At 47.3% G+C, this 15,601-nt stretch overlaps 1 protein-coding gene across 2 annotated transcripts in view; it reads left to right on the top strand.

Moving 5' to 3' along the window:
- PRDM16 (PR/SET domain 16) overlaps positions 1 to 15,601 on the top strand; it is a 282,440-nt gene that overhangs the window by 242,678 nt on the left and 24,161 nt on the right. For both annotated transcript variants that reach the window (XM_088066579.1, XM_088066578.1), the window contains exons 5-8: positions 2,441 to 2,543; positions 7,804 to 8,002; positions 12,349 to 12,496; positions 13,060 to 13,213. In XM_088066579.1, the coding sequence (XP_087922705.1) occupies positions 2,441 to 2,543; positions 7,804 to 8,002; positions 12,349 to 12,496; positions 13,060 to 13,213 (604 nt within the window). The remainder of the gene's footprint in view (positions 1 to 2,440; positions 2,544 to 7,803; positions 8,003 to 12,348; positions 12,497 to 13,059; positions 13,214 to 15,601) is intronic.

The raw sequence follows: 15,601 nt of genomic DNA, 5'->3' as shown, positions 1-15,601 counted from the left end.
GTCGGTGAGCGCCGGGATGCACCGGGGCTCCCGAAAAGGGCTGTACCGAGTGCTCGCTAAGGGCTGTAGCCCCGGTAAGGGCTGTGTCACAGCACTCGGTACCGGAGCTCCCGGTAAGGGACGCCCCGCAGCACGCGAGGACCGCAACACCCCGTTCATGGGAGCGGCTGTGACTCCGTCTGCCCCGGCCTTGGAGTTGCCGCACAGACACGACCCGGCTGCCCTTCTTCCTTTCCCTCCCCTCCCTTTCCCTCCTCTTCCCTTCTCTTCCCTTCCCTTCCCTCCCCCCGTCCGGCCCGGCCGCCGGCACCGGAGGAGCGCAGCGGCCGCGGGACAGGAGCGAACAGGTCAGGGGAGCCCGGCCCGGCTCGGCCCGGCCCGGCCCGGCTCGGCCTGCTCCGTTCTCATTGCCCGGGACCGTCTCCGAGGGACCGGCGGGGTCCCTGCGGCGGTGGCGGGGCCGGTGGCGGGCGGCGTCTGCCACCTGCTGGGGCGGGCAGGGGCCGCGCTCCCGGCCCCATCCCAATCCTTATTCCCATCCCCGTCCCGCTCCTGACCCCGTGCCGCTCCTGCGGGAATGCGCCCCACCGGCAGCTTTTCCTCTCTGTGTCCCGGGGAGAGGTGGGAGCCCCGGTACGGCTGCTGAGAGCCCTCGCCCTTCCCCGCCGGAGCGGGATCGGGAACCGCCGGACAGCGGCAGGGGCGGCGGAACTCGGGAATTATCCCGCGGGATGGGAACAGCTCTGCTTGTAATTATCCCGCGGGATGGGAACATCTCTGCTTGTAATTATCCCGTGGGATGGGAACGGCTCCGCTCGTGGAACTGCGGGCGCTCCTGGCGTACCCAGTGCGGTGACTGGGGACCAGTGCGGTGACTGGGGCGGATCGCGGGCCGTCCTGGTGCTCGGTGCAACGCGGGATCGGTCCGGAGTTTTCTGACCTCGGTGTGAAGGGAAAGTTCGGAGCGGTAACCGCGCTCCCCTGTCCCCGCCGCACCGCGTGGCGGCTCTGGGAGGGATGTCCCCTGTCCCTGCAGCTCTGAGAGGGATGTCCCCTGTCCCTGCAGCTCTGGGAGGGATGCCCCCTGTCCCTGCAGCTCTGGGAGGGATGTCCCCCGTCCCTGCAGCTCTGGGAGGGATGTCCCCTGTCCCTGCAGCTCTGGGAGGGATGTCCCCTGTCCCTGCAGCTCTGGGAGCGGTGCCCCGTGTCCCTGCGGCCGCCTGTCCCTGGAATTGCATCCCTCTCCCTGTGTTCACATCTCCCTGCAGCCACAGCTCCGGGACAGAGAGGACAATTTCGGGAGCATCCCTGGCAGCTGCTGCTCCCGCCGGGCCTGGGGCCACGAATCTGCCAAAGCTTTGTGTTCCGTGCCAGGGAGGGAGGGAAAGGGACTCTTGGAAGAGAAATGCATGGTGGTGACACAATTAATGCAACCCAGGCAGGAATTTAGGAGTTGTGTGTGTTCCTTCCGCATAAACACAGACTGGCAGAGGCAGAGTGACAGCAAATTTAGGGAATCGCCCTGGGTGAAATGTGGTTTTTACCCTGAAAAATAATTTCTTGGATTGCTGTTAAATGCTGAAAGTTAATAACCGCTATCAGGTGAATTCTCAGGGTATTGTGTTAGGACAGGGTCCAGTGTACCCCAGTGTACCCCAAAACATATGGAGGACACTGAATCTCCTCAGGATAAAAGATATGGAGCTCCTGGAGCAGGTGCAGGGGAGGGAGTGAGGCCCAGCGATCCACTCAGATGTGACCCAGCTGTCACTGGACCCACTGCCCTGGTTTCTGTGGGGTTTGGGGGTAGAACAGTGAAGATGAAGTGCATGGGCTCTGTCCTTGTCTGAATCCTGTTTCTGTTTGGGGTTTTCTCCTGATGCAATGACAAAGGTGCAGGAGGTGAACAGAGCTGTGTTCAGGACATTTTGGAAGGTCCAGGGTCTGTGCTCAGACAGGAGCTCAGAACATGGGTAAACTGCCCACCTGGAGTGAGTGTCTGTGTTTAGGGGTCAGGTCTGGGCTGTTGGGGAGAATAATCAACAAAATAATTGTGTGGAGATGGGATAATTTGACTCTAATCATGAGGCCAATTTTGGCTCAGAGAGCAGAGCCTTAAACGTGACAATTCCATCAGTTTAATCTTCCCTTCACTGTGACAAACACACCGAGCTTATAGGAAGACAGGAAGAAAAATGGGAAGATTTGTTGTAATTTGAGGGAGAGAGGCTGTTCCCAAAACATTTTTTTATTGTCCAAACCCTGTGAAACTCTGACACCCAAGGAGTCAAATAAAGGCAGGAAAACGAGCTCTGAGTAGCAATTATCCCAAATCAAGGGACAGCCTCCCCTATTAGCCAGAGTAATTTGAGTTATTGGTTAAAATATAAAACACAGGCCTTTGCATATTTAATGTGTCTGTTCTGTTTGTGATTCCCAGGTCTATTATAAAGTTATTAAAGAGATTGAGCCGGGAGAAGAGCTCCTGGTGTGTCTGAAGGAAGGAGGTTATTCCCTTGGGAACATGGCACCCAGCATGGAAGGTAAGGCCTCCCCAGGAGCTTCTGCTCCTCTCTGCAGCACCCCTGGCACTGCTGGGGCCCTCAGCCAGGACAGGACTGGGACAAAACCTGAGCCAGGACTTGCTCTTTCTGTCACTGTCTGGATTTTGTGTTAATTTTCACTCTTTCCCTGGTGAGAGAGGCTCAGTCCACAATACCGAGTTTTTATCAGCCTCGAGCAGCTTCATTTCCTTCTCTTTGTGAGTTTGGATATGATCAGAGGTGCCTTTTCCATCCCCAGGGTCACCAGGTGCCTTTGGGTGTAATAAAAATGGCCAAACCATCCCAAGGCTTGGAAAATATCAGCCTGCAGAGATTTAGGGAATCTGAAAAATGGGGGTCCAGCCAGGGGGGGAAGAGTCATCACTGAAATTATTCTTGCTGGAATAAAGACACCTCACCTTTCTCTGCAGCAGCTGTGAGCAGGTAGCAGGACACACACATGGAGTGTTCTGGAAATGTAAGAGTGCTCACAGCACTGATTTTCCTCTCTCAAGATGCTTTTTCCCACATTCATCCAAGACTCTGACACTACAGATGCTGTGCAAGGAAGTGATCTCTGAGGAAAACTGGGAAGGATGTACCCAACATCATTATTCAATGTTTTATTTCTATAAATGCATTCTCATTTACCAGGTGTTTTTAAACTAGTATGCTCTATAAAATTAATTTATGAAACTGGAGTTCTCTCTGGGCATCCCACAATACATTTATTTTTCTTTACCTGTCCATAAGTATAATTTCTGATGCAAATTTGCAGTAAAATCTTGGACGATTAGTTTCCAGTATTTCAGGAAAATGGGATAGTTTGAGGATTTGTGCTCTGGAAGTTAATTTTCTGAAGGGCTGGGGGGTAAAGTGTGGCATTTGCTGCCCCTCTCATATCAAGTTTGGGACTATTTTTCCACTGCTATCCCCCTCAAAAAAATGTTAATGATTTTATCAAGACCAACACACAGAGTGAGTAATTTTTGCACCTTTTTTTTTGTTGTCAAGGAGAAATCTGAATGAAAACTCACCGCTGTTCTGCATTTCAGTTTCTAACAGGCTTTTATGTGAACAAGCAAAAAGTGCTCCTTGTTTTCCATCTCTGTCATTATGGAACATTTATCTGGATCTTCCTGGTAACGTCTAGTGCTTTTGCTGCATAATTGCTGTCAAATTATGCCAGGCCAACATTAAATATTTGACTCCTTAATACTTTTTACTTTCAGGAGGGCTATCTTCCTGCTGCCTCGCACCCCCAGCTCACTTCGGAATTAACAGGAGAGAAAATGCAAAATTGTTCCACACAAAGATAATTATCATAAAAATCTTTCCTCCCAACCCCAGCCAAACACAGCAGACCCCTTATCACTGCAGGAATTTTGAGTAGGGCACTTGAACTCCTTTGAGATTCGAGTCTGGTAGATTAGCATGTAGATGCCACATAATTGTGTTCCCCTTGGTTTCTCTGAAAGCTATTAGGCACTGATTTATTTTTCTGTTACATTCCTGCTTTGTCCTGAGTGTTACTGATGGAACTTCAGATAGGCACATATAACCATAGATTTGACAAACTCGACACAGAGAACAGGCAGCAATTTCGGTGTAACTGGGGTTGTTCTTTTCTTTGCAGCCCCTTCTCTGTCACACACCGAGGCAGTTACCTTTGTGAAGGGCAGTATTTTCGTTTGTGATGCTTAAAGAAAGGGGAAAACTTTAATGAGAACTCTTTTTGAAGGGTGACCTTTTTATTTTTGGTACTTTACAGGCAGGAAAAAAGGAACAGTTGAACAAACCTGGAGTCGACAAAGTCACAATATAATACCAGGTCTCAGTTCAGCCCCGAGCCTCCGTGCTGATTTAGGTTTCAGTTTTGCAGGGGATGGTCTGGTCCTAAGCCAGGGCCGAGTCCTTCCCCTGTAAGGTATTTGTTGAGGAGTCTGGTCTGGGATCTGCTGGAGCTCAGAACTGGGAATGCCAGAGGAGCGGGGGTTGGACACAGATATGGATATGGATATGGATATGGATATGGATATGGATGTGGATATGGATATGGATATGGATATGGATATGGATATGGATATGGATATGGATATGGATATGGATATGGATATGGATATGGATATGGATATGTTAGCTTGGAGTGATTTGGGCTGGAAAGGACCTGAAGGATGATCTTATCCAACCCCCCACTCTGGGCAGCAATATGTTCCACTACCCCAGGCTGCTCCAATCCCCCTCCAACCTGGCCTTGGACACTTCCAGGGATCCTGGGGCAGCCACAGCTGCTCCTCCAGAGAAGCTCTCCCAGAGCCTCCCACCCTCAGCTGCTCTCCCACCTGATCCGTTTTTCCCCTCTTTAGCCTGTCTGAGCATCAAAACAGGATTTACAACCTGAATGGCAACATGAATAACATGTGGCTACAAGGCTTTTAATCATATTTTTGTCAGTTCTCTAAGTCTCCTTTCAGTACAAATTTCTTTTTCCAAACCCAGATACTCTGAAGCACAGGAACTGCTTTTCCTATCCTCCATCTTTCCAGCTGTGGAAAAGCTACTGTGTCTGATGTCCTCGTGTTGTGTGTGATTTGTGTGAGATCTGGCAAAGAATGAGGTGAATTAGAAGGAAAACCTCTGCTCTGAAATACTCCTGAGGCTATTAGTGTGTTTCACCCACTCCCCTGCTCTGTAAGCTCACAGAAAGGACAAAAATGTGTCATTGTCATTGGTAAGAGCAGGCAGGGCAGTGTCAGGGTGTGCTGTGGGAGGGGAGTCAGTGATCCAGCTTCAGCCAGGTATGGAGGAAATGACTCTCCGTGGACACTTTTCCAAACCCAGAGATGATTTCTGTTTCCTAGAGGTGAGTTTGGGTGAAATAAACTGCAATAAATCATGTAAATCCCAAACTGAAGCAGGAAGAATTCCACCTGGATTTGTGGAAGGAATTTTGTTGTATTTTCTCTGAAGTCAAAAGAAGGAAAAAAAAATCTGTTTCCTCCATTCCAAGTGTTTTCAGGTCTGGGGATTTGCCAGGTGGAGCTTGAGGGGTACAGGGAGTTTGGTAGGAGCTTGTTAAGAGGTGAAGAGACCTGGGGCTTCCCAGCCTGGAGGATTTCAGTCCTTCCTCCAAAAAAATTCCTTCCTGATTAAGCCACTGCTGCATTTACAGGGGGGCAAAGAGGGGAGATGTTGGCTCTGGGGCAAACACCTCACCAGAGCAGTTCCATGGCTCTGGAGTTTGATGCTACACTTTTTTCTTCTTTTTTTTTTTTTTTTTTTTCTTCTTTTTACTCATAAAAAGTAGTTTGGATTATTTTAATGGTAGGTGATGCAGAGACTCTCCACACTGTTGTTATTGGTGTCCTGATTTCCAGGTTTCCCTCTCCAGGGACGTAAAACACATGAGATACACATTGCTCCTGTTCTACAAAGTGCAGTAAAGAGAATTTCTCTGAGGAGCAGAGCAGGGCCTAACCCACCTCGTGGTGAGGCTGCTCCCAGCAATTTCAGAGTGTATAAACCCTCAAAATGAGCTGAAATGAGAACGATTGGGTATTTTCTTCCCTTGGGTCCTCTTTTTTAGTCAAAATCCCTTTGTTGACCCTCTGGACTTTATTTTTTTTTTGCATGCCTCTGTTGTGCAGCTGAGGAGATGCTGCTGCAGCCCTGTGGGTGCTGTGGGATCACCCATGCCTGGTGTGGGTGGCTCTGGGAGCCCTGGGCAGGCTGCTGGGATGCCCAGCAAGGCTGTGCTGGCTAAGTTTTGGTGATACTTTCTTTTTCAGCTGGGTTTGAGTTGCCCCATGTCAATACTTTCCGTGTAGGTGTGCAGAGTGTGCAGAGGGTTTCCTCTGCCCACATTGCTGCTGCTGCAGCCTCTGGGACCTTGCCTGGCTCAGTTTTAAACTCAGGTTTAAGCAGAGAAAGGGAGATGGGAGGTGAGTGCCCATGTGGGAGCATGGAGGTCTCTGAGTGTGACACTGCCCATGCTTTCACTCCTGTCACGCTCATAACAAAATTATCCCTGATTTATATAAAGCACCATTCCAGGCCTTAAAGCTCAGCCTAAGTGTTTGCAGTTGTGCAAAATTTGGCTTAAACAAGTGCAAGGTGGGGGGGACTTTAAAGCAAAGGTTTGCTCAGGGGTTGAAGATTTTGCCCTGAGAATGTAAGTGTGGCCACATCCCACCCCAAGATCCCCTCTCCCCAGAGCAGGGAATGGATCAGCTCCATCACAGCATCGCCTTCAGCTCTCAGAATATTCCCACTCCTCCCTCAGAGATAATGCACTCACCACAGGCTGCCCCTTCTGGGACTGAAGTTATCAGAAAAAGAGAGCCAGGCAGAGCAGCGGAGCGTGGAGGAAGAGGGTAGGGGAGGACAGGGAAATGCGGCTCCAGTGACTCAGAGGGGGCTGGAAAGCTTCTGTTCCAGGGTGGAGAAACCCAGAGCTATCCCGACTCCCTCGCAGAGCTTGTTCTCCTGGAAAATTTACAGCTCTGAACTGATTGTTTGGCTTGGCACTACGGTCAGGATGCTGCCTTGTAAACTTAATAATAGCTGCCCTCTTTTTAATTTGTTTGACCTTGACTACAGTAATTTATTATGTGCATTAGAACTTAAAAAAAAAAAAAAAAAAAAGAAAGAAAAAGAAAAAAAGCAAAAAGCACAGCAACAAAACCTTTGGCTCCCTTCTCTTCCTTCCATGGTGCTCTGGGCTGGGATTCCTCAGGCTGATGGAGCCCTGAGCTCCTGCAGTGGAAAATTAAGAGAAGAGCATTAGACAGACAATTTCTTAGAAAGAAGCTTCTTTAGGTTTGTGCTGTGGCAGTTTGCTTGTCTCACTATCTGTGTTTATATGAGCCTGGCTTGTTCCTTTTTCCCTGGCAGCCCCTTCTGAGGAAAACTCGTTCATAATTTCAAACCCTCTCCTTGCAGACAAGCGCAGCACTCCAGAGTGAGCCCAGAATTTTGTGTGTCTTGTAGGTCTCTCCATCATCAGCAGAGGCCAAGACACAAAGAAAACAAGATCTCCTCTGGTTGTGTGATCTAATTTTTTTTTTTCTCTTAATGCTTAAAGTGAAAGCAGCTGCTGGCCCAGCCTCCCTTGGGTTCTCTCCCCTCTCACTTGCAAATTCGCTCTTTGTTTGTTTGTTTGCTGGACTTGGGGAGCTTTGCCTCCTCTCTGGGTCCAACAGCCTGGGCTGGTTGTGTTTCCTGGGGCAGGGCTGACCATGGGCTGGTGTGTGTGTTGCAGAGGAGCCCTCATTCCGCTGCGAGGACTGCGATGAGCTGTTCCAGTCCAAGCTGGACCTGCGGCGCCACAAGAAGTACGGCTGCAGTGCTGTGGGGGCCCTGTACGAGAGCCTCAGCGAGGAGATCAAGCAGGAAGGCCTCGGAGATGGACAGGTCTACGAGTGCAAGGACTGTGAGAGGATGTTCCCCAATAAATACAGGTACCCACAGAGAGCCAGACCCTCCTCTGGCCTCCCCTCTCCATCCTGGCCAAAGGGGGATGATGGGATTCTGGGGAGGTCTGAAGGGATCAACCTTTCCTTCCTCCATAGAAACCTTTCCTTCCTCCATAGAAACCTTTCCTTCCTCCATAGAAACCTTTCCTTCCTCCATAGGCTTTAGGAATGCTCTTTTTGGTATAAACCCTTCCTTCCTTCCTTTGTAGGCCTTAGGAATATTCTTTTGGGATCAACCTTTCCTTTCTTCATGTAAACCTTTCCTTCCTCCTCAGGCTTTAGGAATGCTCCTTTTGGGATCAACCTTTCCTTTCTCCCCAGTAGCCTTTCCTTTCCCTACAAAGTTTAGGAATGTTCACCCTCTGTAGATGTTGGGCAGTGTTTTATTCCACCTTGATTTCATAGGCTGAGGCTTTCCTTTGCCCGTTGGTAGAAGCACCCAAGGGTTGGTGGTGGGAAGTTTAAGGAGTTCTTTTCTGAGAGACCTGGGTGGGATCTTTCCACCATCTGCTCTCTTGTGTTCTGGTTCTGAAGGAAAGAAACACCAATATGAGTTCAGTCAAAATGTGCATGAAGGCTTCTTTTAAATTTAATTCTTAGTGATTTGAGATGAGTGGGTTTAAAGAGGTGTCAGTGCCCTAAGAACTTGTAATATGGCCACAAGCTCCTATTTGATCTGGCAGGAACAATTAAAAAATTCTATTCCAATCAAATTTTTAATTTTCTTTGTGTCCACCAAACATTATTGTGACAGCAATGTGAAAAAAGAAAAAAAAAGAAGATTATATATCTTTGGCTCATTTTTTCATTTGCAAAAAATATTCAGTTATTATTATGATTATACTGCAACTCTAAGCAAGTATTAAACTTCTCTTTAAAAGGGAAAATATTTAAACTCAAGTTTTAACTGAAAATCTGAATTTTTTTTAGAAGAATATGGTAGTAATGAAATGCAGCTTTAACATAGCAATCTTTGAGCTTTCTAATTCGTTGGCAAAGCAAGACTCAAATAGTTAAATATTAGGAGCCAACTTTAAAAGTTGAGGGTTTTTTTAATCACTTTAAGATTGTGTTTATTTGCATCCTAAGCCTTGATAAAAGCCTTTATAAAATTCTATAAAAGCAGAGTTTTCTGTGTTTACCAGAGGCTGAAGTTCTCACATACTCATTTCTTTTGCCTTCTTGGGTGAACAAGCCCCATGCACCACAAGATTTGCTATAAAACTGTGAGAACTGGCAATCCCCTGTCAGGCTCTGCCTGAACAGAGCAAAAACCTCGAGGTTAAAGCCCATGTAAGGCCTGTCTCACTTCACTTTAACATTTAAAAACCTGCATTTGTCACTTTGAACTTAATTACATTGATACTTTCATCTGCGTGAGGAAGTGAGGGGGGAAAAATTCTATTTTAAAAAATGCAGAGAAAGGTAAAGCCTACAGAACATTCTGGGAATTGTAGAATCTGGGATGGATCCTGGGATACCTGTGTGAAACCATCTTAGCCCAGTGTGGCATCTTTACCCCATCACCTCATTAGAAATGTCTCTCATTAGAAATAAGAGGCTGCAATTCTCTTAATTTTTTACTTGACAAGACAAAGAGAACTTCATTCAAATGTTTTCAATATTATGGATTTTAGTAAAAATTCCAATTATTTTATCCATCAGTGTCAGGAGCTCTCTCCTCTTCAGCTGCCAGCACTCTCTAATTTTAATGTTAACTAGGAAATTACCTTTTGAAAAGTATATATTGTATCCTATTTGTACCCTCTGTGTATTTCTGGCTCCCTAGGGGTCTGAGCTGGCACTGTGTCCTTGTTTTTTTGCCTTTTAGACCCAATATTTAGGGATAACTAATATAAAGTTGATTTTTTTTTGACGAGGGAAAAGAGAGTCAGCAGCATCACCATTCAGCCTTTGGCATGCTAGTGGATTGGTGGGGTGGGGAGGAAATGTCCACATCAGTCTCTCCTCCATCAATCTGCCAAGTTTAAAGTCACTAAAACACAAAATAAACCCGCTCAGAGTGCCTCGATGGTCTTAGAATTTTTCAAAGTTAATACAGATGAAATCACAGATGCCACTGGGGACCTGAAATTGAGCATTTAGCAGCTGACTAAATAAATAAATGTTTTGCTAATCCCAGTAGGTACTTGCCTCTAAGCAGCATATTAGCTTGTCTATATTTGCTCGAAATAAACTCATAAATCACAGTTAACAGGAGCGTATTTTTGGATGAGCATATGAAAAGTTTGTGTTACTTTGTGTTAAAAAACTGGTCATTTTAAGAGCACCATTTCTGAAGCAAAATGAATATTGCTGCTTTCAGAGTGGGTTGGCAGTTTATGAGGGGCATGCCCATGAATATGAATTATCTTGCTGGGATCAGGGCTGGTGCTCCAAGGAAGGAGCTTTAGGTGTTGAGTGACCAAGGCTGACACAATTCCTGGGATCCTGAACCCCTCAGCTCACTAGAAATGCCCAGGGAGTATTTTCCCTGTGTCATTTAATGACTGGCAGGATTTTCCAGTAGTTTTCAGCTTTAATGTTTCTGTAAAAATACAGCCATGCTTTAAAGTTCTGTAGGAATGGTTTAATATCCATGTGTAGGGGTGTCAGGCAGGAGCAGATTCCATGTGAGCTGTTTGGGGTTTTTTCTAGAACTCACAGTAAGAGTAGTGTTTGTAACTCCTGTTAACCTGCCCCAAAGGAAGCAGAAGATGCAGATTTCCTTCCCTTGCTTCTCAGGGCTGGCGTGAGATGTACAGGATTTCTGGCCTGAGAGGTGCAGGATTCCCAGCCTGAGAGGAACAGGATTCTTGGCCTGAGATGTGCAGGATTCCTGGTCCGAGAGGAGCAGGATTTCTGTCCAGAGAGGTGCAGGATTCCTGCCAGTAGATATGGAGGATTCCTGGCCCAAAAGGATTCCTGGCCTGAGATGTGCAGGGTTCCTGGCCTGAGAGATGAAGGATTTGTTGGCTAGAGGTGCAGGATTTAAGGCCTGAATTGAGCTGGTTTTCTGGCTGAGATATGTGAATTCCTTGCCTAAGAGGAGCAGGATTCCTGGCCTGAAAGAAACACGATTCCTGGCCTGAAAAACACGATTTCTGGCCTGAGAGGTGCAGGATTTAAGGCCTGAAATGTGCAGGATTTCTGGCTGAGAGGAACAGGATTCCCAGCCTGAGAGGAACTGGATTCTTGACCTGAGATGTGCAGGATTCCTGGCCTCAGAGATGCAGGATTCCCAATATGAGAGGTGCAGGATTCCTGGCTAAGAGGCGTGGGGTTCTTGGCATCAGATATGCAGGATTTAAGGGCTGAAAGGAGCAGGATTTCAGTCTGAGAGGTACTGGATTACCATCCTAAAAGGAACTGGATTCCTGGCCTGAGAGGTGCAGGATTCCTGGCCTGAGAGGAGCAGGATTTCCGGCCAGAGAGAAGCAGGATTCCTAGCATCAGATATGCAGGATTCCCAACATGAGAGATGCAGGATTTTTGTCTGAGAGGAGCAGGATTCCCATCCTGGGATGTACAGCATTCCTGGCATGAGAGATGCAGGATTTAAGGCCTGAGAGGTGCAGGATTCCCAGCATGAGACGTGCAGGATTCCTGGGCAGGGAAGTGCAGGTTTCCCATGGCACAGGGCACTGGAGCACCATGTGCCACCCCTGCCGTGGCCTGTGCCAGCAGCCACTCAGGATTGCCATCATCGTCCCAGTCTGGAGACGCTGCCAGTTGGCAGAAGGAGAAATTGCTGAGTGAAGTAATCAAAGATGTCTGACATTTAGAAGTGAAACGTGTTTGCACCTTATCATGTTTCTTCCCAACGGTGAGTCCCTGTGTTCTGGGAAGCTGTGGGCCGGGCGCCTGTGAAAATGGACACGTGAGAGTCTCAGCAGCAGCAAATATCTTTTCTTCCCCCAGGGGGATGCCACAGAAGTTCTGGTCACAAAGTGCCCATTTTTCCCCTCAAGAGCCTGCAGGATCAGGGCCGAGTTTTCTTTTCTTTTCTTTTTGCCCTTAGGAATGGACTCGGGTATTAATAAGGAGTAGCATAAAACACAGCATCATTTTGAGGCAGGACAGGGCATCTTCCATCAGTGAAACAAATGTCAAAAACCTCAAATGGTGTTGGGTGTCACTTCTTACAGTTGGAGTGCCCTTCTTACAGTCAGTGGGCTGCTCCCCTCCTGGTCTGAGGCACCAGGTAACTGGAAACACCCCAGGCCCCACAGCTGGTTCTCTGTCACTGTCTCTGTCACCTCTCTGGGTCTCATACCTGACTCAGTGCCTGCTCTGGGTGGTCTGAAGGTCATCCTGTCTCTCTTTCCCAGCCTGGAGCAGCACATGGTGATCCATACCGAGGAGAGGGAGTACAAGTGTGACCAGTGTCCCAAGGCTTTCAACTGGAAATCCAACCTGATTCGTCACCAAATGTCCCACGACAGTGGGAAACGGTTTGAATGTGAAAATTGTGTTAAGGTACAGTGAGGACATGGTCACCCTGGGGGGCTTCACCTGGGGGAGGGTGCTGGGATTTGGGGAAAAGGGTGCAGGACAGTGTCCATGGGAGGATTCACCTGGGGGAGGGCACTGGGATTTGGATAAGGGCTGCAGGGGATGGGTGGCCCATGCTGGCCAGGAGCAGGGTGATACAGGGACAGGTGACCCCACTGTCCCTGTTCCAGGGAGAAGAGGTGTCCTCGCTGTCCTGGGCATCCCACTGGGGGTGTGGAGCTCAACCCTCTCCCGACCCACTCCTCTTTGGAAGTTCCCGGCTGGGAGCTGGGGTGGTGGTGAGGGCTGTACTGGGCAGATGTGGGTGAGCAAAGACCTGTCAAACCATGAGCACCACACACTCAAGGAGGTGCCACAGCCCGGCAGGGCACAAACGGAGTTCTTTCATGGCCTGTTTCTCACCTGTCCACCCCGTGCTCCTCACGCCACGAGCAGCACTGAAAAAAAATCTAACAAAATAAGTTTCTTGCATGTAGGCTCTTCTCCTCCTGCTTTTGCCCTCATCCTAAGGCGTTTTTCCCCTGCAGGTGTTTACGGACCCCAGCAACCTCCAGCGGCACATCCGCTCACAGCACGTGGGGGCACGGGCCCACGCCTGCCCTGACTGTGGCAAGACCTTCGCCACCTCCTCGGGCCTCAAGCAGCACAAGCACATCCACAGCACTGTCAAACCTTTCATATGTAAGTTGTCACGGCCATCACCAGCCCTGCGCTGGCTGTAATTGCAGGGATCCTGCAGGGGCCCCCCAGCCCTCCCATCCCCAGCCTCTGTAATTTTATGGCTCAAGAGCTATAGAGCACAAAATGATTCTTTTTTCCTTTTTTTTTTTTTTCTTGCATGCTCCCTGTTTTTTCAGTAAACATTCATAGCAGTTTTTGACTTTCTTGACAAGTTAAAAGCTGAGTCTCTCAGCGGTCATAGCGATGCCATTTTCTCATATCTTTTCTTTCTCTCGTTTTTTTTTGCTTTAATCACTTTTGAATGTTTCTGTTGGTGACATAAATAAATAGCTGGCACAGCCTGATCGAAGTGTTTTATAGGGGTGCCTCAGATCCTGGAGCCATTGTAAAGAACTTGGAATAATCACAGAGATGAGAAGGTGTTTTTTAAAAAGAAAGCTTTTTCTCCTTTATTTACTGCATGTTTCATCTAGATAATGCTGGGAGCCAAATAAACAGCAGATGAACTGTGTCCTCAGTGCTTTCCTTGGTGGGATATTTCCAGAAGGGCATTTTCCCTGGAGAGCCACCCATCTCAGTCCTTGTCATTCCCAGGGCTGTATATTTTTTTAATTGACACAGCACCCATTGGGTTTGGATAACTGTGCAGAGAGGTGGATGGTGTCACAACAAAGCTCCAGGAACTTTAGGGATCACTTCCTGACACTTCAGAACACGTCGCTCAGGCACAGGCCGGGATCTGGGTTTGATTCCAGGCTTTGATGTTACGGTAGGGAAGCCCTGAACCCACTCCTGCCTTTTTCTCCCTGTTGGAATAATGGGAACAGCATGCAGGAATATCCTGGGAGACTCATTTCATTAATGTCCCAAGATAACCAGAGTCCTGAGATAATCAGCTGGGTGTCAGCAGAGGAAGAAGAAATGCTCCCCTTGCTCATTTTGCTGCAATCTTTCACTGGGCACATGAAAGGGATAATTTGACTCCCAGGATTGCTGCAGGGAGATGAGGGATTTCTCTTCATAATCTCCTCACTCTCACCTCATCAGAATTAGGGAGCTGTCAGACCAAATAAGCATTTGGAACAACAGCAGAGGTATCCCGCCTGCTCAGACGTGTCAGGTTGTTTTGTCCTTCAATGTGGAATCCATTAACAACTCCAAATCCACATGGCAGGATTCACCAGGAAGTTGGTTCTTTTTCTCCCTGTTCAGTGGAAGAAAAGGGTCTGTGTGTGTTTATGTTTAATTTTTTTACAATATTATATTTGGCTTTCAAAAGACCCCAGACCTGTAACTTTATAACTGCAGAAATCAGGAGGGCAAGAGAGGCCGTTCCACGTGGAATTACTGAATCATTGGATAACTGGAGATTTAACAATAATTTTCCAGTTTTCCTTATTTTAGAAGGATGATGGGAGCTCTCAGAGCTCTAGTACTTTTCTTTAGGGAATTTTGTGCAGTATTAATATACCTAGTAAAAATTCCTGGGGTGAAAAATGGAAGAATCCTGGAATCATAGAATGGCTACAGTTGGAAAAGCCCTCTGCAGTCATCAAGTCTAACCCTTAACCCAGCACTGCTCTGTTCACCACTAAACCACGTTCCTAAGTGGCACATCCACAGGTTTTTGTGAGCAATTCCAGGGATGGTGATTATTGATTCACTTGGAAAAAAACCCAGAGATTGCTGTATTTAAGAAACTATAATGGAAATAAAATTCAGTAGTGCTGAATCTTCATGGAAAATAAACTCAATGGTCTTGAATTTAAGAACTCTGTTTTGATATTGTTTAAGAAAACACTTTAAAATGGAGTAAAAAAGCCAAATAAACCCTTTCTTTGCAAGTCTAAGGTAGCTGAAATAATACTTAGAACAGCCATAAAATTCTGTGTGTGCACTAAGAGCAGTTTGGGAGATCTGATCCGAAATTTTAAAACGTAGTTGCCAAAAATTAGTTTTGGCTCAAACATCCAAACTCTTGTAATGACTTTCTTGTCCTGTTCGTGTTTCCCTGCAGCTCTGAGTTGTGTCAAGGCCCAGCAATTAAATACTATGGGGACAGACAATGCAGCCTAAATTTACAGTGCAGTCAGAAACCACATCCTTCAGTAACACTCTTTTGGATTTTGGGGTGCTCCTCTCAACTGAAATGTCAAATTCATTAAAATTTATTCATCTCTGCTTTGAATTTCAATCGGAATTTATTACATTATTATGTTTTCAGAGCTGCTAATAAAATACTGTCCCAACAGTCATTTGATGTTCAAGCACTGAAGTAAATCTTAAAGATTTAGGAAAGATTTGAGAGAAAATACAGGGAAAGTCATGCTCACATGCACCTCTCAGTAAAGCTGGAAGGAAGGAAGGAGCACTGAGCAGTCCCTGAGC

The sequence above is a fragment of the Pseudopodoces humilis genome, chromosome 24 (genome assembly GCF_049639895.1).
Source record: "Pseudopodoces humilis isolate 2021_Gansu_Grassland_sample_001 chromosome 24, ASM4963989v1, whole genome shotgun sequence".
Taxonomy (NCBI): domain Eukaryota; kingdom Metazoa; phylum Chordata; class Aves; order Passeriformes; family Paridae; genus Pseudopodoces; species Pseudopodoces humilis.
The sequence above is the reverse complement of the archived record's forward strand: the minus strand, read 5'-3'. Positions and strand labels throughout refer to the sequence as shown.